Source organism: Pipistrellus hanaki (assembly GCF_964339955.1).
Source record: "Pipistrellus hanaki genome assembly, chromosome: 13".
NCBI classification, from domain to species: domain Eukaryota; kingdom Metazoa; phylum Chordata; class Mammalia; order Chiroptera; family Vespertilionidae; genus Pipistrellus; species Pipistrellus hanaki.
Genome location: NC_140515.1, coordinates 54509696 through 54531176, shown reverse-complemented (window position 1 = coordinate 54531176; position 21481 = coordinate 54509696). Strand labels below are relative to the sequence as shown.

The window sequence follows — 21481 nt, the reverse complement described above, 5'->3', positions numbered from 1 at the left end:
ACTGTATGTTCAGGAATTTGAGGACTGCTGATTTTCTCTGCTAGCTCAATCTTCACAAAATTACATATGCTTTAGCCGGAGGTAAAATTTAACTACTAAAAAGGATTATGACAACCTTTTTCAAATAAAGCAAAATGAGTCAGTAGGAAAATAAGTTCCACTTGACAACCGGGTACATCATTTTCCTGAACCACTTGGCCCATTTGTAGCTGAAACCCCATTTACTAAGTGAACCTAGAAACTGCCCCCCCCACCCCTGCCCCCTCCACAGAAACCTGTCATTTGTCCAGCAAACAGTAATTAAGGGAGACAGGCGAGTCTGTCAAACAAAAATACCAAAGTGTCACTCAAATTATTTGTACCACATGTGCTGGAATCTGGCCATCTAAACTATCAACTAAAAAGTAAAGGCTATTTTGGTTCTAAAGCAGGAAAATCAGACATGTCTTGGCTCTTACTTTGGCACTAACCTACTTAATCTGACAAGTGAGACAAATTCATTGGAAACCTATCTGTTTTGCTTCAGTGTAATCTGTATATATTGCTTATTCTTTTGAGGGGAAATGATGTTGAAAACATTCAGTCTTTTTGGCAGTTAATCAACAAGTCATACAACCTTATGTCTAACAGTCAGAAATTTCCTAATTAACCATTAAAAAAATGCAACAGTCAAAACCATGAAACAGTTATTTGCTCTAGGTTACTGTTTTTATTTCCATAACCACCTTTCTGCTAGACAAGAACATTAGCAAAACCTGAGTCAGAAACGCTGTGTCCGTGACAATCCTGTTCTTTTTTCTTCTTCCAGTTACCACATGGAGCTTTTTCACAGTTCCAGAGGTTCTCATTTTAAAACATCAAAAAAGTACTACAATTGATGGCAGTTGTTGTTAAATAAAGTTCAATCAACTTTACAGAATTTTAGTATAAATTCAAGCATGTAAATTAACACAAAACTTAAAAAAAAACACACACCAAACAAACCCAAGTGCTAGCTCACCTCTGGTGCCATGAGATGTAACAGCACTATCTGTTTTTATATTTAGTGGTAAAAATATAATCCAGTTTTAGCACCGATCTACAAGATTACATGTTAATGAAGAGATAGGATTTGGCTTACTGGAAGATAACAGTCCTACTATCCCTCAGTGAGGAAATCGGTTCACTTTGCTGCATCCTGGCTCACAGAAAAGACTAACACGTGAGGAAGAAGAATAGTCTTTGTTAAGGCTTTTCAGTACTTAGATCACCTAAGTCAGTGGTAGGCCAGTGGTCAGCAAACCGCTGCTCGCGAGCCACATGTGGCTCTTTGGCCCCTTGAGTGTCCTAACGCCACTTCTTCAAAATAGAATCGCCCAGGCCGAAAACTGACTTCTGCGAATGGGCCACGAAATTTCAATGGCACTGTACATATGTGCCCGCAGATGGCATTTTGTGGAAGAGCCACACTCAAGGGGCCAAAGAGCTGCATATGGCTTGCGAGCCGCGGTTTGCCGACCGCTGACCTAGGTATTACTGTTGTGTTTTGCTGGAAGTGGAGAATTGCATCACACATAGGAGATCCCCAGGAGTTACACCGTTGTAGATATGTCAGGCTGGATCACATTTAAAATGCTGACCATGGCTTCGCAGCCTTAGAGTAGAGGAAAATCAGAAAAATTAATGCTAGTGATCAATTCCTATTTTTTACCCAAAATGCTATCTCATCACTCCATTTCAAAAGTGAAGTATTCTAAAAAGGTGACACATTTTTACATAAAAACACATTGAATGTTGATGCATTATATATCAGTTATTAGACATGGCAAACACAAGCAAAGAAAATAAAGTGCGACTTTACAGTATATAAAACATAAATACAGAAATCACTTTTTAAAATAGGCAATATAGACTGAAATATAAAAAGTGCCTGACGTAGCAAAGTTAGACAGAAATGAAAAAAATTTCAGTTGAAAAAATTACCATTTCTCAGAACAGCAGAGCGACAAACAATCTTTTATTAAAGCTATTAGATTCGGAGGCTCGTGTATATTTTGGCTTTGTGAGGGAGAAAGAAAGGCATTCTTCTAGAAGGCACTAACTGGTTTAAGTGTGCAATCAGCTTCACAGAGAAAACAGGTGCAAAGTACAGCCAAGAAGACTGCCTGGTTCTGTTGTGTTCCTTCCTCTTCCCGGGGACTGGCTGATGCGGAGGAGCTCCGTCAGGCAGAGCTTCCCCCATCACCCGGCGCTCAGTCCACAGTGTCACAGATCTCCTTCACCTTGTGGTTGAAATCCTCAGGCTGATCTGCATACACATAATGCCCCGCTCCAAGGATGGCCTGGGAAAGGAAAAGCAGGTGGTCAGGGAGGAGAAGGATTTACTAAAGCAATGACATAAGCAAAGATGCTTATCAATGAAAGTCAGAACAGCTATATGTAAACAAAACACAGGGCTTGATGCCCCATATGGGGCGTGCAGGAGGCAGCTGATCAATGATTCTCTCTCATCTTGATGTTTCTATCTCTCTCTCCCTCTCCCTTCTTCTCTGAAATCAATTTAAAAAATAAAAAAGAATACTCTGGTTTCTCTCCAAATCGCATAATGACAACATCAGCTATGACTGTCCCATAGCTGTGGCTGGAGAGGGGGCAGGAGAAACGGTACAAACCCTGAAGGGGTGTGTGTGTGTGTGTGTGTGTGTGTGTACGCATACACGTGCATGCGTGCACAGAGTGGGAGGCCCCATGAACTCTGGTTCACGCTCTGTACAGCGTGCTGTCCCTCACTGTCTGTTTGATATTCTATGATATTTATTTTACGAAAGCACTAACCTGTAATAAAGTGAACAACTTGCTTTTTATGGGAAAAAAAGAAAAGAAAAAAAAGAATAAGCAACACTGTTCTGAGGCAACTAGGTACTATATAGGCTGGGGTAAAAGTAGGTTTACAGTTAGTTATTCATATGGAAAATAATAAAATTAATAAATAACAATGCAAGAATCAACTATTTCATGTACCCACAACTGTAAACCTACTTTTGCCAAAGTAGATATTTCTTTCAAATAAAGAATCTGAGAGAATAAAGAGGAAAAAAATCTATTGAGCTTCATTAAAATTTTAACATGCAAAAATAAAAAAAATAAACAAATAAACCATTCCAAATTGACCACTGAGACAGGGCCCGCAGAGAAACTGAACAAAGTGAGCATGTGTTGCTTTGGGAGGTGGGACGTGGCCAAGGTGCTACTGGACCTACCCCTCTTCCAGGCTCTCCCACCTCAAAGACACTGTGGCTCTGAGGTCAGGCACAGCCGAAAGAAGGGCAGTTCACCGCCTGGACATGAAGACCAGTGTGGGTCCAGTCCTACCCCATCACAGCGATCCCAGATCAGACCGAGGCTGCAGCACGCAGCTCAGGTGTGAAAGCATAGGTGGCCAGCAATCTCACTGAAGGCAAAGATCAGAACAGATCTCACCTAACTGAAAACCCCCGAAAGCCACCCACTTACTATTGTCTTCACGTATGAGTGTGGTCGTAAGGACTGGATGCTGGTGCCAGAATTGCCGTCTATGCAGGACCGGGCGCCGTAGATCACCGAGACTGGAATGTCAGGGTCCATTTTGCCGATTCGCTGGAGCATCGGCCTTTTTGCCCATCCATAGGGAATAGTCATGTTTCTGAACGCTGTCTCACCACTTTAAGAAAAAGAAGAGAATCGCACGGATGACTTTGGGGAGGAGCATGTATCAAAACAGACTCGAATTAAGTTTCTTCCTCACTTAACAAAAACCTCAGCTTAAACAGAAAGCAATTTAGTAGAAACTGTAAGGAACAACCCCACAGAAGATTTATACCTCTGTATACACCCTGCAGAAGGTGTGTGCTTTGTTGGAAAAACATGGATGTCCAAACTCTAGTTAATTAAAGCCAAATCAAAATTTGCAGCCCTAACTCCATGTTATTAAATGATTAAATTTCCTATGGGAATAGTTAAAATGTATTTTTTTCACTCTAACTTTTTTCAAATATAGAAGACAATTTTTCCACAGGTTCATAGCACCAGCTTTTTATAGGCCTATAGCAAGGTAAGAAATTAAAATTAAGCATTTTTTGTGTATTGTTTATATTTTTAACATTTGACATCTTAAAACCTTGCTGGCTGAGAAAGAATGTGCCTCCAGGAACTAGCCATTTCTTAGAGGTGGCAAAGGACTCCACAGGGAACATGCCTTTGATATGCAAACGAACGAGTGCAGAATCCCGCCTCTTTGGTTGCCCAAACAATCTAGGAGGCAATATTCCTCTGCCTTACCCATCCAGGACCAGATAACCAGCACCTAGAGACTATCCCCACTCTTTGAGCCTACCGTCCTTACTCCACTGACCAGTCCCAAATGCCACCCTGCCTGCTGGGTGCCTTTCTGGAAGACCCCATAGAGGCTCTGACCTATTTTCCCTTTGCTCCTGTCTTCTGTCTCCTGTCCAAAGCCTGGCCTTTCTGTGATCTCTTGGAACCTGTGAATATAATGAACTGCTTTCTTGAGTCTTTCCTGCTTCTTGTAATCATGGCTACACAACACTTTGCAAACTCCAAGGATAGACCCATTTTGCTGTCATTCCTGCTTTTCTTACAGTATTAGGCGTAATTTTGAATTGCCTTTTATGAAGGCTTTAAGGTCCACTGTAAGAAAGGCTACCACAGGCACAAGTAATCATGAAATGTAAGTGAAGAGTAAGACACTAAGACCATGTAGGAAAACACATGATGTATCTGGGATAGACCACTAAAAATTGTAGGAATAAGTCAAAGTGTGTAGACCTAATCTACCAGATCCTACTGCCTGAGTCACAAAACTATCTCTTGAGGACTCCAAGCCTCTCCAGCCTCCCTCTAACCCACTTTATTAAAGAGTGAGGCCATAGTCACACCTCAATAGCTTCCATAGTCTCAATCTTAAATGAAGTAGGTATACATATTCGCTATCAAAAGTTAGGGAGGAAAAAAGTGAGGGAGACTGACTCTGCATCTAGCCTCTCGGCCTTTCATACTCAAGTCTCCATCTTAGATAGGATGAGGTACCACTTGGGGGCCATGGCCCAGCTACATTAGATGCAGCCCAGAACTTCTAAGCCTGACTCTTGAAACAGAGCTCAGAAATCACATTTTTAACAAGCTCCAAGAATTCTGGTACACACAGAAGCATGAGAACTGGAGTGCTCACCTTCATACTCCCTTCTTGATCCTCAACCTACCAACTCTAGGGTCTTGTCTTTCGGGCTCTTCCTAACTCCCCACCATCTTTGGGCTCTGTTTTCTCCCTTGGTTCCTTGCACACAATATCCCTATTTTTTTCAGTCTTATTTGTGTGTTTTTTTAAAATAAGAAACACCCATGTTTGGCCTTCTTGCTCCCTCTAGCTACTATGTTCTCTCATTCTCTCTATCCTTGTAATTACTGTCAAAATACATGCAGGATCTCTCTTCCCCTACCCCCACTCTTTACTTACTCCTCACCATTAAGAGCTGCTTAGTAACAAGAGGTGCAATCATCAAATGAACTTAAAAAATGCTGCATAACATCTCCCCCGAACTTGGGAGATTTATTACCCTTAGCAGAATAAAAGGTCCTAAGAAGATCCACGATACAGAAAACTATTTAGATTGCTTAATCCAGCACTCTTTTTTGGGAGAACCTTCCTTTTCAGTTTGGGGATGTGGTTTTATATGAAGTCTTCTTTCTCTCAACTCTGACGGTCTCTTACAGATGCCTGAGACCAAGACTTCCTCAAGTGATCCATAAGCATTTTAGGGGAAGAAAACAGGCCTTACTTTTCAAACTCCTATCAGAATCCAGTATTTTACACAAAAAGTGCTCCAAGAATAGATGAGTAACTTAAGAATTAGTCATTTAACTACTAATAACATCTCCTAGACTATTAGCATATTTTCAAAAAAGAAAAGTCTAAACTATGAACACAGTGCAGTCAGAATGATAAGCCTTACCTTGGAGTCTGGACATTACAGTGGTAGATGTATTCTGTCACAGTGTCATCTTCAAACATTGAAGCATACTTCCGTTTGAAATCAGGCCTTAAACGCTGTACTAGACTTAAACCTATTTAACAGAAAATGAATGTTTTAAATGGTCAGTGTTTTAAATTATAATTGACTTATAGGTTAATACATAAAGTTTCAGTGTTTGCTTATATAATGAGCATTACATGCTTACAACATACGTATTCAAATGTATATTTTAGGTGGAAAGAAACATGTATCCTAGAAGCTGCTCTCCTCAAGTTCCCTAAGGAGAGCTCAAAGTAAGAATTCAAGTGTTCCACAGTGACCCACAGATGCTCTTTAATTCAAAAGCATTGTTTTCTAAGGTTTTCTAAGGTTTGTTTTTGTAGGAAAATAGATTCTATTAAACATAGCAGATGAACAGAGCAGCTCATATCTAAAATGAACTTATATTTTACCAAGAGGTATATATTTCTGTGGAAAAAATAAATTCAGGGCTTCTGCTTGGGTCACTAACAATACTCCAGGCACCCACAGTGGTCCTATGGCCCTGAGGGGAGAACAGGGACAAGGCCCCAAAGGAAAGAAGATGAAGAGCAGGAACCATATTTCTGGGGCCCAGGGACTAACCAGTTTCCCTTTCTGCTATCACTTCCTATTATTCTAGCAAGATCTTAGTTCTTTAATGACATTCCTTCCTATTTCTGAAGGAATCATGCAGCTCCATCAAGAATTTGTATGATGTAGTTAATAGTCTACATCAGTGGTCGGCAAACTGCAGAGCTACGTATGGTTTGCCGCTCTATTGACTAATGAGTTTGCCGACCACTGGTCTACATTACTCTCTAGTATCACCACCACCTTCATGTGCAAGCAATAAATGGGAGGCATCCATCCTCTACCACTGTCTCCTAATTTCTTTTCATACTTTATTTTTCTGATCAAGTCAAAACCATTTACTACAAAGATTCTTAGGTAGTTCAGAGGAGGTCCAGACCACCACCATCTATGACAAAAAGGAAGGAAACTGCCTTGGCTTTGAGACTAAAACAGAGGAGCTGAGAGTCAAATGAACCTAAATCAAAGACTAAGTACTGGTTTCTCAAAATATGACTGGAAACACAAGAGTTTCCAAAATCTTTGCAGAAAAGAACTTATCTGCTTAGCCCTCCGACATTATAGGATGAGAAAAGATTCTGTGAGTGTTGCCGTCATTTCCATGGTAGATCAAGTCAGGCTTCAAAATCTGCAGCTGGACATGACCTCTGCAGCTGACAGGACCTCTGCAGCTGGACAGGACCTCTGCAGCTGGACAGGACCTCTGCAGCTGGATATCATCAGCCTGACAAGTGCTCTTTAATGGCCACCAACAGGTCCACAGAGCACTCCCCCCAGCCCAGTCCCTCAAAGACTCCTCATTGAGGAGAAGGGTCTGGTTTCATTCATCTTTATGCATGGACTGGTACTTTTTAGAGGAGAAAAAGTAAGGTTCAGTTTTTCTCTTTGTTTTTAAGATGTTGACTAACAATGGTGATCAACAAATACTTCTTTACTGCTCATCTATAAACATTCTGCTTTCCTAGGGTACAGATCTAAACACTCACCAAAGGGTCCTGCAATCCTGAGGCCAGCTAAAGGGTTAAAGGGAGTCAATACTGCTCCCAGGGCTCTGATCCAGACTGGAATTGGTCTGTCTTGATCAGCAAGGTCCGGTCGCTCAGGGAAACCCCAAGGCTCCACTAAAATGAGATGATTTACCCTGTTGGGAAAAGAACAGATTTACGTTCATTTGGCAAATTCACCCCAGTGTCAAGAATTAACACAATTTATGAAATAAAGACAAAAGAACCACCTTTAACAACCTTCATATTACAGACAAGACCAAGGACTGAATAGGTTACATCATGTTCTTATCCTATCAGACAAGACCAAGGACTGAATAGGTTACATCATGTTCTTATCCTATCTAGTAATGGGTAAATATGCAAATTAACTGTCACTCCGTCACAATGCTGTGGTACCTATAGCCACAAGATGGCGGCGCCCAGTCCTCTCAGCCTCGCTGGAGTCCCCCAGTCCCACGGGGGTGCCACTGTGAGCAGGCAGCGTGAGCAGCCTGGTGGAATGACTGCTTCGTCATCCCACGAAATGCTTGCATCACTGCCCTGGCGACAAGGCACGCGTTCTGTGCCCACCCGTGGATAGGCCTCTGGGCCACGCAGAGGCTCTGGGCAGCGGGCGCAGAGTGGCCAGGCCCTGCAGAGAGTTACTGGTGCACGGATTCATTACATATAAACTAGTTACATATAAACTTTTGAGATGTGATAGGATTTGAGAGGATATCTAAGAGTATATGATACTGTGTGACTATTCTTGAGAAATTGTATTTGTTGTTGTTTAAGCTACACTCTGACAGATGACCACTCAGAAAAATCCAGTGGTTCAATCGATCTCAAGGCAGACACTGCAGAAATGACTGAAGATTAATATTACACTCATAAAATAGTTTAGGAGGCATTAGGAGTTTAAGTGGGTTCAAAAGAACTTTAAATTGACTTTTCACAAACATAAGGATAATGTAGTAAAATGGGCTGAAAGGTACTTCCCAGTTTTGGATGCTATTTTGGTGAGCAGCACACCTACCGTACCATGACATCATGCTAAACTGGCCGCAGATGCTATCCTTCCCTAATTCTCTTCCTTACCGACAAGAGGTAGAAACTTTCCAGTCTAAACTCATAAAATTGTTTCATATCACTAATAGTTTTATTTTTCCATCCTTTGAAACTGCTTTCTGATGAAAGAAAGCCGTAACTCCCAGAGTACTTCCTTCCAGTGGCTATATTATATAGTAAATAAATATATCATTACTATATTATATAGTAAATCACGCAGATCTAAGCAGAGCATAAGGGTCTTCTTGACACAGATGATATTCAATTGTAAACAAAACAGCCAACAAATGCCAGCAAAAATCTCTCAGGGATGAATTGACAATGATTCTAAAGTCCCCTTCCTAAGTCATAAATGAATCAGAAAAGTAAAGAAACCAGCACACAGGGTAAAGGTGGCTATTATTCCTGATATTAAATGTTTTTCTCTTTTGCCAGCACACTTTTGTTCTCACTGCATTTTCTCCAACAGAAAGTTTCAGCACACAGACCCAGAGCTCCCAGGGCCCTTGGAGAAGCCAGCCCAATCTTCTGTCTCACAGGTTTGAGAAGGAATCTGAGGTACACTGTGTGATCTGCTCCAGGACAAAAAGCTAGTAAATGTAGTACAAGGATTAAAATGCACATCTCCTGACTTCAGGATACTAACAGATGCCAACAAGCCATTGGGCAGAAGGCTCTCTCCTAAGGACAAGCTAAGCACAAAAAAGGAAGATATTAGTAAAGGCAAAGCCCTTCACTTTTATCAACTCTAGGCTGGTCCTAATACTACACTCTAGATTTCATAACACCAAGATTTGTAGAATGTAACTATGAATCTGCGTGGAAATGTGCCATGCAAGATATTTCTATAGACCTTGAGTGCCTTCAATCATAAAAGTTCTATGAGACTATCCTATATAAAAGGCTATATGCAAATCGACCGAACGGGGGAATGACCAGCTGCTATGATGTGCACTGACCACCAGGTGGCAGACACTCAGTGCCGGACCTGCCCCCTGGTGGTCAGTGCACTCCCACAGGGAGAGCACCACTCAGCCAGAATCCCGGTCCATGACTGGCGAGTGCAGCAGCAATGGTGGGAGCCTCTCCCGCCTCCACAACAGCACTAAGGGTGTTTGACTGCCGGCTTTGGCCTGCTCCCCAGTCAGACATTCCCCAAGGGCTCCTGGACTGCACAGGCTGGGATGAGGGACCTCTGAGTGCACAAATTTCGTGCATTGGGCCTCTAGTTATTTTTATAATAGTGTAAAGAAGGGGAATGGGAATGAGTTTGTTTTGTTTTAATGGCAGAGACTATTTCTGACATTTTGACTTCCTCCTAAATTCCTCTTATACAGCCCACATTGAGATTTGAGGAAGGGAAAGGTCAGAGGTATGAGCAGAATTTATGAACTAGCCACCAATTTGAAAGTGGCAAAGATTAATGTTAAAACATAGTATTATTGTCTTGGCCAGTTTTTCTCAGTGGTTAGAGTGTTGGCTCTCACATTGAAGGGTCACAGGTTCGATTCCAGTTAAAGGCACATATCTTGGTTGTAGGCTCGATCCCCAAGAGGCAACCAACTGATGTTTCTCTCGCTCTGTCTCTTCCCCTCCCTTTTACTCCCTCTAAAAATCAATGGAGAAAAATAGCCTCAGGTAAGGATTAAAAAAAAAAATGGTATTATTCATTATTGACTTACCTCGTAAAGAAAAAAAATTATTCTACCCTAAAAGATGACTAAACTTTTGTTAAAATCTGTTGTAGGATATTGCGCAGTCTGCTCTAGACTCTCACAGACCTGCTAACCCAAGAAGGAAGAGGACAAAGGAAAATTCGAGGGAGGGAAAGTCAAGTTAAGTGATTGTTTTGGTTTTGCCTTAAATTTGGCTTGCCTGTTTACTACGGATCTGTAAAATATCATCTTTAGGTAAGAATGGCAGCTTAACAAATGAGAATAAATTGCTCTAATAACTGATCCTGTGTCATCTGCCATTCTTACCTAGCATAGTGCTTAGCACATAGCAGATGATCAGTAAACATTTGGAGTCTTGTTGTCCACATTTCCTTTCAGTCCTTGTCTTTAGGATATATAAATTTTGTAAAATATAATCAAGTAAAAAGCAGAGGAGCTATCGAGTCTGGATTTCCTGGTTTCCCAGATGACATGAGAACATCACAATAAGTTCTCATATTAATCTTGCAGGTTGTTACTCACTAGTGGATAGTAAAATCCATTTAGTCAGAGCCAGTCTGGCCTGATTGTTTTTTAATAAAATTATATAATGTGGAGTAGAAAATATATGTGTATCATTGCACTAAACTTTGTTTCACACACACACACACACACACACACACACAACTCATACTGAGGGTTCTAGTAAAAAAAAGTTTGAAAATCATTTTTTTTAAAGTTCTACAATAATGTCTAAACTGGAGTTATATATATCATCTACTTCCACTACCTCAGAAAACAACTATTCCTTATTTTTTATTGTAAGGCTTTAAAATGAGAGACTGTGCAAAGTTATTAAATAATAAATATAAAGTAAATGTTAGATAGTACAGTAGCAAAAATAGAAAGACTACTGGAGAAGAATTCATTCCAGGAAGCTGGGAAGACAGTGACAAGAACCACATGAGCAGTGAGTAATTTGACTTTCATCCTCCAGGAAAGACTAACCACAGGTTTTTGTATCACAGGTTATTATAACCCTGCAGTAGACCAAGTTCCTAGGCTATCTTCTTGCCTCCTTTTCTAATGAAAAGATCATCTCATTTGATAGTAGTTATTTGGTTTTAATGTAGTATAACTAAATTAGTATAGTAGCAATCCAGACCCTGGCCTCTCATATTCTGCAGCTGATAGCATGATGGGATTGTTAGTTCACATCTAGGATTAAGAAATGGGTCCACCCAGACACCACATATGAGTCATCCTATCAGACACCTTTGTCAAGAATCAGAGACTGACTTGAACTACATGAAAAACAAAGAACCAGCAGAGCAGGAACAAGAGGACAATAGCCCATCAATTTCAAAACATAAAGAGGCCCTAACCAGTTTAGCTCAGCGGATAGAGTGTCGGCCTGTGGAATGAAGGGTCCCAGGTTCAATTCCGGTCAAGGGCATGTGTCCTGGTTGTGGGCACATCCCCAGGGGAGGGTGTGCAGGAGGCAGCTGATCTATGTTTCCCTGTCATGATGTTTCTAACTCTATCCTCTTCCTTCCTCTCTGTAAGAAATCAATAAAATATATTAAAAAAACAAACAAAAAAAAAACATAAAGAGGCACTCTTCTCCAGCTTAGTCATTAGAGTAGGTCCTGAGTTGGAAGATGGTGAGGTGATTGCAGTATAAAGGGCAAAGTGATGGACAACACACAAGCTCTAACCCCTTGGGACAGCTGAATCTAAGTGCTAACAAAGGTATAAAACCTGACTTTCATAAATTTTAAGTTCTGCCACTAACCACATATATTATAACAAGGAGAATATTCAGAGCAAGAACTAAAATGCATAAGGGAGTCTGCAGGACCTACTTATGCAACAAGGAAAGGAAAAAAAGGATCAGAAAGAACTCCAGTGAGTGAACAAATGAGCAATGCTCAGATGGAGGTAGGCTCAGGTATTTCCATTGCCTCCAAGCCACTGGGGGAGAATGGGACAGTCCGGAGCACAACAAACTAAATACCTCCAACTTCAGATCAAGTAGAACCACCTTTCTTCTCAAGAAAGGCTGAGAAGAAATGTTCAGCCCACCTCTGCAGAGTCTGGGGACAGAGCCAGGCAAGATCAAAAGGTCAGATGATCTGAAAACCTTTTCCTGAAGAAGTAAAGACCAGTTGTAACCTACTCTGTTGTAACTTGTAAACACTTTCTAAGTTAGTTACTTAGTGTCCTTTTCTTTAGTTTATAAGAAATACCTGAAAGTTGGATAAGAGACATCTAGAGTAGATAGTTCCATACTTGCTTAGTTGATACTGGTAAAATGTAAAATGAAGCATATTAAAAATTTTAAGAGTTTATTTGAGCAAAAACAAATGTGAATCAGGCAGTGCCAACCAGAAGTAGTTAGGAATGCTCCATTAAGCAAAAGGAAAGACTGGCTGTTTGTGATTCGTTGTCCTTAGTTTTTGATTTCATAACCTTGAGACATTTGCAGGCTTAGATTCTGATTTGCTTACATAGGCCATGGCATTGGAGCCACATCAGTCTAGTAGCCTCCTTGTTTCATTCATTTAAAACTGGGCACCCTTGCCGAAGCCAGTTTGGCTCAGTGGTAGAGCGTCGGTCTGCGGACTGAAGGGTCCCAGGTTCGATTCCGGTCAAGGCATGTACCTTGGTTGCAGGCACATCCCCAGTAGGAGGTGTGCAGGAGGCAGCTGATGGATGTTTCTCTCTCATCGATGTTTCTAACTCTCTATCCTTCTCCCTTCCTCTCTGTAAAATAATCAATAAAATATACTAAAAAAATAAATAAATAAAACTGGAACCCACTATGTGCCAAGCACAGGATTTTAACTGAACTTCATTAATGATTGGGGATATTTGACAATCCAGAGAATCTCATTATTTTGAAATTAACCTGCATTGAATAATTTAAGTTATGCAGTTAAGAATTCAGGATTGACTATTCAACACATTCTACTCAGAGTTCTACTCAATATTTGTTAGCAATCAGCCAATTTAAACATGCTAATTATTTCAAGCTTTCTCGTATTCATCTATTGCTAATATTTGGTGGTTCTTGATCCTGACACTTTAGTTTTATTTCTAGTATTAGGCACAAACATTCAAATCTCAATTTCTATAAATGTAGTCAGTCCAAGACTGGAATCACTGGCTTTGTTTTAGGTACCTATTCTGTCAACCATGTCATTCAAAATATGTTGCTATTCTCTTTTATAGGTAATTTTAAAGTGATCATTCCCTTCTGAAAATCCTTATTTCTTTAAACATTCACAACTGCAAGTGAAAAATCTCCCTAACTTAAGTAGCAGATAGCCACGAAGAGACCAGGATTCTAAGACTCAGGGGTTTCATAACCAGAGTCTGGCCCATGTCACATCTCCAAGGGATAAATACTACAAGAGAGACCTCATAAACATCTGTTACGAAACAAAGGAAGTTCAATCCCCACAAATACCCTGTTGTCTTATACCAGAAAAGTATCCACTTCCTTCTCTCAGTGACAAACATTTGTCCCTAAGCGTAGGAACAATTAAAGGCAGTAATCCCAAACAGCCAACCAGGCGAAGGAAATTTGATTTTTTTTTTTTTTTTAAAAAGAACTGATCTGCCAGTTGAAAAAACTATCACTGTCTAGCACACACAGGACCATAAACTCTCCACAAAAGTCAAGTGTAAATGTTGACGTTTAAATAAAGAATCTGTATAGAAAAGTTGGCTGTTCCAGAGGAAGAAAACCTCAGGTACACAGGGCTGCTGCCCCACATGTACATGGAGCTATGCAATGGGCAGCCTCAGGGGTGCATAAAGGCACTCTGAAAATGACCATCACCCAATGTCTCATGCACAGACCTCAATGTCACAGTTGGTTGCAATTTTGGATTTAAAAATTAGTCCAATGGAAAAAATTCCTTGGCAACCAAAAATGCTGATTATTATTTGGTTCTTTCCAAAAGATAAACAAAAAAATGAACTTTTCTTCCATTTTTTTTTAAAGCACTCTAACGTGATCTTCCTTCAGAGAAGTAACATAAATAATAGGAAATAACACAAGAAAATCAGGTAGAGAAAGGAGGAGATGCTACAAAGATTCTGAGGCAAAAACTTATTAATTAAATGACTAGAAAAATAGTTCTATAGCAATAAATGTTAGGACATAGTATAATTATAAAACCCTTTAAAATACACTATGCAGGTATATTTTCTGTAGTTTAGAGGAAACTAAAGCTTAGAGGTTAAGTGATTTTGCTCTAAGCCAAAACATAGCACTAGGTATTCTAATTTCTAACCTTCTGGTTTCCTATTACAGCTTATTTCAACCAGGAAAAACCTGTTGGATCCATAAGTCTAATGATAATAATAGTAATCAATATCACAACAACTTTTATTTGTGGCTTCAACTGTATATATTCTAAGTTTAACAAATAGAAAGTCCCTTCTTAAGCTTCTATCAATATGTAGCATGTGAAATAGGAAAATCTGACATCATTATTTCAGCTACTAAATTGGCCATTAATTGTAATGTGTTTAGGGTCTTTTAAGAGAATCTGTCTTGTAAGGCTCAGATACAAAGCACCAAAGATAGAAACTAGAGACTAGCACAGGTGCTTCTCTTGTGTCACCATTACTTACCTTTTCGGGTACTTCAGTGAGTAAGCAGCAGCCAAGAACCCACCCAGGTTGTGTCCAAGCAAGATCATTTTATCCAATCCTAGGGCACATCTCCACTCTTCAATGGATTCCACAAACTGATTCTCCACTTCTTCCGCTTCATTGTCAAACATGGGTCTACTACTCCGTCCAAAGCCCAACAGGTCAAAAGCATAGACGGGTCTATCAGTGCAAAGATCTTCATAGTTCAGTGCCCAGAGTCCAAGGCCTCCTCCAAAACCATGGAGAAGGACAAGTGGAGTCTTATTTGGAACATCGTAAGAGAACTTCAGTGTCCATATTTTATTTCCATTAGATATACGAACAGCTTCTTTTTTATATATACAGGGGACACCTAATAAGAACATAAAAGAAAAAAACTGCTCAACTTCACTACCTCTGAGAAGGGAAAGTATTCTCAGAACAATCAGAAATTAATAATCTACAAATCAACTGGTTGCCATTCATATGATCTTAGTCTTTATATCATTCCTTAAAAAAAAAAAGAAAAAAAAAAGTATACATTTCACTAAAGCAAGTAATTCTTAACTATCGTATTTTACATCTAAGAAGGACAATCCATCTCAGACAAGTCTCAAGTTCGTATGGTCAAGGTCTTTGGCAAGTCATGTAGTTCTTTGGACTTCTTTCCACATTCCTCAAATGAGAGTCCTTCACCCCTAGAAATGGAGAGGAACTCAATATTCACTGAATCCGTTATTTGGAGGTCTCTATACTTGCAAACAAAACAAAAGAATGCCACCTTGAATTTTTCTAACACTTGAAGATTAAGCATTGAAGACTAAATTGCAGACTCAAAAGAAACCTTTTTCCCTAAAAAGTAAATAATAAATTTAGGAAAGGATTAACAGTCTCGTATTTAAACACATAACTAAATCTTAAGTCATTTCAGAGTTTAGAGGAAAAAAGGTGACATGTTATGGTAGGCACTCCTCAGCATAAGTGACAATAGTGTGAGTTCAAGTCCAAAATTCTCTCTGGAAAGTGCAAATCATTATCATTTTGTAGTTATAAAAATTCTTACTTGCCTTTAATGCTGTAAGACTAAATACTTTAAATATCTCCCAAAAAGACTAAAGATGAAACTAATCTGAAATTCATTTACATTAAATTATTAACTGAATGGCTATACACTTTAGATGTCCCCTTGTTTATTTGATGTTCACTTGCAGTGGACAACCAATGGAGAGCCAAGTTCACCCCCTGCATTATCACTTGCTTTCATGTCTGATATTGGACTTGGGGCCAATTCTCACTCCTATCTGCATCCCTAGAACTTAGCAGTAGGAAATCAGTATGTTTGTTAAATGCATGAGGTGGGCATTTAGTAGCCTTCCTTATCTCCTATCAAGAATTTCTGTTTGTTTTTGAAGCTTTAATGAGGAAAAAAACAATACCAAGCTCAAGGACATTCACTGTGTTTAGTGTGTCACTGGGTCCAAGGTTGGGTGTATAATTAGCAAACAGGACAAACATGAACAAAGACACACACAGTTACAGAATGAAAACTGATGCCTGGCATGGTTAACTCTCGCTTCCGCATCAGTCAGCAGCACGCTGGGGAGTCCCAAGCCGATGGGAACTCATGTGCAGACTCTGGGCATTGCTGGTTGCCCTCCAACACATCCACCTTCAGCAGCACCTGGTACATCTTCCTCAGAAATTTCTCATCACGCTCAGATCCATGAGTTGGCCTTTTAGGCATCGCAACCAGATGCAAGGTATTAGCCACCTTGAAGTGCCAACCACTCCACCTTGGATATAATACGTGCCATGAACACAGTCAAGGTTGAACTCCACAGAGTTGATGAGGACCTAGGTAACCTGGAGGCACAGGGGAAGCCACGTCCCACCACATGTGAGCTTAGCAGTTTGTAAGAATTTTTTTAGTAAACCACAATGACGTCTTTCACAGCTTTATAGAGAAGAAGATTACCCAAACATATAGGGTAGAAATTTATTTTCATGCTGAAAATCCATGTCAGATGATTGGCTGTCCCTTCCTATGGCTATATTCAGTTATGGTCACCCACTCCTGAAGCATTCAAATGCACAAACAAGAAAATTCATTTGTGGTAGAGTGGATGAAAAACATACGTGACATACACAACAAGTACTTGCACATACACACACAACAATCATATATGTGAACTGCATCACTTAATCCACGCCTCTAAATTGTATCAGCAGAAGAGAACTACTGGTATACCATAAACACAATTGTTAAAGTATACCCACAGATACCTGGGAACACCTAGACAGCACAAGTCTGGGTGAATTACAGTGTCCATAAGAAAGAAAGAAACAAAAAGGTTTCCACACCATTATAAATGTAGAATTAAAGAGACCTAGAATACTAGAACTGAAAGGAATTTTAAGGAGCCTCCTACCCCCTTGTTTTATAGGTAAACATCAAGAAGCTGAGAAAAGTGACTTGCCAAAGATCTTGTAATCACCTGATTGCTGATCTAGGCCTAGACTAGGTTACCTTGTTCTGGTCCAGACCTTGTTCCATTCTACAAGACATGTGCTCTGGACTGGCTATAGCCCATTCCTAAAGCATAGTCTAGGAACTTCTGGGGAACCCTTAAGACTCTTTTAGGAGATCTATGAGGTCAAATCTATTTTGATAATAATAAAAATCCTATATAATAAAAGGGTAATATGCAAATTGTCCCCTCGACCAGGAGTTCGATCGAGGGGCAAGGCTAGCTGGACAACTGCCTACAGCCCCTACCCCAGCTGGTCTGGCCCCACTGGTCCCTATGAATTTGTGCACCAGGCCACTAGTATTTTATATTTGCCATTTCACTCTTATTCTTTGAGGGTACATAGTGGAATTTTCCAGAGATCACAAAAGATGTGATTATCAACAGTCTAAATGCAGAAGCAAATATGAGAATCCAGATGCCTTATATTAAGTCAGACAGTAAAGAGATTTGTAAGCATGTAAACAATGCTACACTTACTACATTTCTATTTGAAAAGTAGTTATTTTTAGAAAATGTTACGTCTTTTAACTGTATAGGTTTATTACTATTATTTTAAAATAAATTAATAAATTAACATATTTTAAATTACTCAGTCTTAATTTCTAATATCGTAAATGACACCTATTACCGGTACCTATAAACAAAGCTCCTTAGGGTCCTTACTAAGAATATAACAGATACCCAGACCAAAAAGTTTGGGAGCCCCTGCTCTTCTTGCTCATGACATGAAAAAGAAAAAAAAAAAAAAGTTCTGCAAACAACTAACATACCACAAAATCTTAAGTTTCAGGACAATATGAATACTGAACCTATTTTAGCAAACAACTGTTAATGTATAAGAAGAAGGCCTTACATTTTAAAATTTTCTCTTCAGCTTCTTTAAGTTGTGATGTAGACGTAGGGCACCATGTGGGAAGCCAACCAGTTAGCCATCCTGACCTAGAGCATCAAAACAAAACACAAAGAGGTGAGGTAATGCTCTTCTCAACTCCCGACTATTAGACAGAGAAGAAAAGCAGAATAGAAAACTTGTTGAGGGTGAAGCTATCTACATATGACAAAATTCACCTGATAAGAACAAAGCGTTGTGGTAAATACTGGATTACAGACATTTAACTCCAACTGTGACCCTACAAGTGAATATCAAAGTCTACCTATGTTATTCTAAATAATCGGGGGTTAAAAATGGACAGACCAAGAAAAGACAAACCCTGGCCCAGTAGCTCAGCAGTGTTTCCCAAAGTGTGGGACACATACCCCCAGGGGTACGGGAAGAGTTAGGTGGGGGTACACGTTGCACCGGAGTTTGGTGGGGGTATGCACTGCACTGTGCTTAGCTGCACCAAATTCCATGTTCTCATGAGTACGAGGGGTACTCGGCGTTACGAAAATTATAGAAGGGGTACACATATGTCAGAAGTTTGGGAAACAATGGATTAGAGCATTGTCCAAGATTTTGAGTTCAATCCAAGTCAGTGCACACACAAGAATCAACCAATAAATGCATACATAAGTGAAACAACAAATCCTGTTTCTCTCTCTTCCTTCCCCCAGCTCTCTCTCTCTCAAAATCAATAAATAAAAATTGGGAGGGGAGGAGAGACAAAAAAAGGCATTCCCCTTCCCACTGTCAGGCAGCCTCTTACCAGTGTGGAAGTGCAAGCAAGTCAGAGACCATGAGAGGGTATAAAATATAACTGCTATCAGGATTGAGAGAAATCTTATTAAAATATGAGATTGCTTTTATAATAAGGCTTCCAATCTAATAGTTAAAAGTAGGACATTAAAGCCATCTCCTGTTTGTATTTCCTCCTTTCTATGCAGGGGCAGGGGAAGTGGAGTAAACTTATAGGTGGCCTATGGTGGCAAATTCCAGGAAATCCCTCTCAATCTAGCTAAATGGTAATGAAAATTATATAAGTCCAGAAGAAGAGGGACTGACTAAATCTGATGGCTCTGGCTTCATTTCTCTGTAATCCTCTCTTCTGTACTTTTCCCAGGGATTGGCCCTCGTACAATCTGACTAGAATGAACTGGTTAATTTTAGTGAAAAAACTTTGGGTTTCAACAAACAGTAAATGAAAAAAATGACCTAGTCACCTGGCAGAAGATAGCTGAACAAAGAGAAAAAGGAACCAGGCCCGAGGCATCAGGCGAGAAAGGTGTGGGGAGGCTGGAAGTGACATGCCTTGATGTAGCCAGCCAAGGAGAGGATGGACCCTCAACTCCTGCCCTGGCATCAGCAGAAGTTGCTTTTGACTTGATCGCCATAGATGAATGAGCTTATGTTAGGACATAGTATAATTATAAAACCCTTTAAAATACACTAAGCTGGTATCCCTTACCCTGTGGCAGGGTCACTCCAGTTCATCACCACACTGCCTTCTCTTTTTGTCTCCTCTTCTGCCTGCCTATAATCTTCTCTGCCTATTACTTGAAAGAACACTAGTGAATCCATTTAGGGCCCACTCAGATAATTCAGAATCATCTCATGATCTTTAACTGAATCAGTTAAAAGTCTGCAAAGTCTTTGTCATATCAAGTACCATTCACAGGTTCCAAGGATTAGAACATGGCCATACCTTTGGAAAGCATTATCTTTGGGGACCACTGTCACAAATAGAACATGAAGTGTGTCCCCAGATAAAATAGGTAGAAACATCCAATGAACGGTAGCTAGCATTACACTGATGACAATAACAGTAAGTCACTAAGATGATGCTCCATCGTTATGCAGTAATTCCTAAAGGAAGAATGTTGGCCAAGGTTTAGAAGGGGTTCAAAGAATTGTCATTCTGCATCATTCCTTGCCTCAAAGTTAAGGCACCTACAATGGAAAACTCAGTCTTTCTCCAGCTCTTTACCTGACACCCTAGTATCCTTTATGTCATTCTTATTCTCGCTCTATTCTCTAGTCATACAATATCCCCTGTTCTCTTGCTTCTTGGTTCTGAACATCCTTGGAATGTGCATCTCCCCTTCCTTTCGTGATTCACTACACTTCTCACCAACCTCAGATTAGATTTCATTTCCCCAACAGGATTAGATCAAGGTGGCAAGATGGCACCCTATACTCAAACTTTATTTTCTTACTTCCCAAGTTGTGTTATAAAATTCTTATTTATTCACTAGAGGTTGGTGCATGGATTCGTGCACTGGTGGGGTCCCTTGGCCTGGCCTGTGGGGACTGGGCTGAAAATGGCTCTCTGTCATCCCCCAAAGGGTCCCAGATTGCAAGAGGGTGGTTCTCGGGTGACTCACCCCAGAATCGGGCTCCCTCCTCTTTGGTTCCGGGTGCATCACCTGAGAACCACAGCTATTAAGTCACTGCAGCTTGCAGCTCCTGCACTGAACATCTGCCCCCTCGTGGTCACTGCACATCATAGCTACCGGTTGGACAGTCAGTCGCTTAGGCCAGTGGTCGGCAAACTCATTAGTCAACAGAGTCAAATATCAACAGTACAATGGTTAAAATTTCTTTTGAAAGCTGAAAATTGACTTCTGTGTATGGGCCACGAAGTTTCAATCGCACTGTATGTGCATGCCTGCACATGGTATTTTGTGAAAGAGCCACACTCAAGGGGCCAAAGAGCCACATGTGGCTCGCGAGCCACAGTTTGCTGACCACTGGCTTAGGCTTTTATAAATATAGATTAGAATCCTTACCCAACTGTAATTTCCTTGAAAGTTAAGGACTTTGTGCTTATAATTGTATTCTCAATTTATATTCCTATACCTTGCATATTAATATACATTGATGATATGAACAAAAAAAAGTTATTGCTTCATCTAAAATGAACTGGTTGCAATGAATTACAAGAGGATCACTTGAGTAATAAAAGAATTTTCTGGGATGATAATGAAGGTCTCTATCTTGACCCAAAATACAACCCATTAACACTTAATATTTAAGCAATCTATATATATAAAAGCCAAGCGACTGGAACAATCGGCCACTATGACATGCACTG

The 21481-nt window shown here is 40.1% G+C and overlaps 1 protein-coding gene across 3 annotated transcripts in view; it reads right to left on the bottom strand.

Annotated features, from left to right (window-relative positions):
- Positions 1 to 686: 686 nt before the first annotated feature.
- The window catches only part of ABHD5 (abhydrolase domain containing 5, lysophosphatidic acid acyltransferase), a 30463-nt gene continuing 9668 nt past the window's right edge, over positions 687 to 21481 (bottom strand). The window contains exons 2-8 of one of the 3 annotated variants that reach the window (XR_014796719.1): positions 18364 to 18449; positions 14980 to 15352; positions 7607 to 7761; positions 5988 to 6099; positions 3493 to 3679; positions 1477 to 2321; positions 687 to 1316 (exon numbers count right to left, since the gene is read on the bottom strand). Coding sequence is in view for 1 of the 3 variants with exons in the window: in XM_084903250.1 (XP_084759376.1) it covers positions 2232 to 2321; positions 3493 to 3679; positions 5988 to 6099; positions 7607 to 7761; positions 14980 to 15352; positions 18364 to 18449 (1003 nt within the window). In the remaining 2 variants the exon portion in view is untranslated. Of the gene's footprint in view, positions 2322 to 3492; positions 3680 to 5987; positions 6100 to 7606; positions 7762 to 14979; positions 15353 to 18363; positions 18450 to 21481 lie in introns of all 3 variants that reach the window. The other 2 variants (XR_014796720.1, XM_084903250.1) reach the window with 2 other exon arrangements.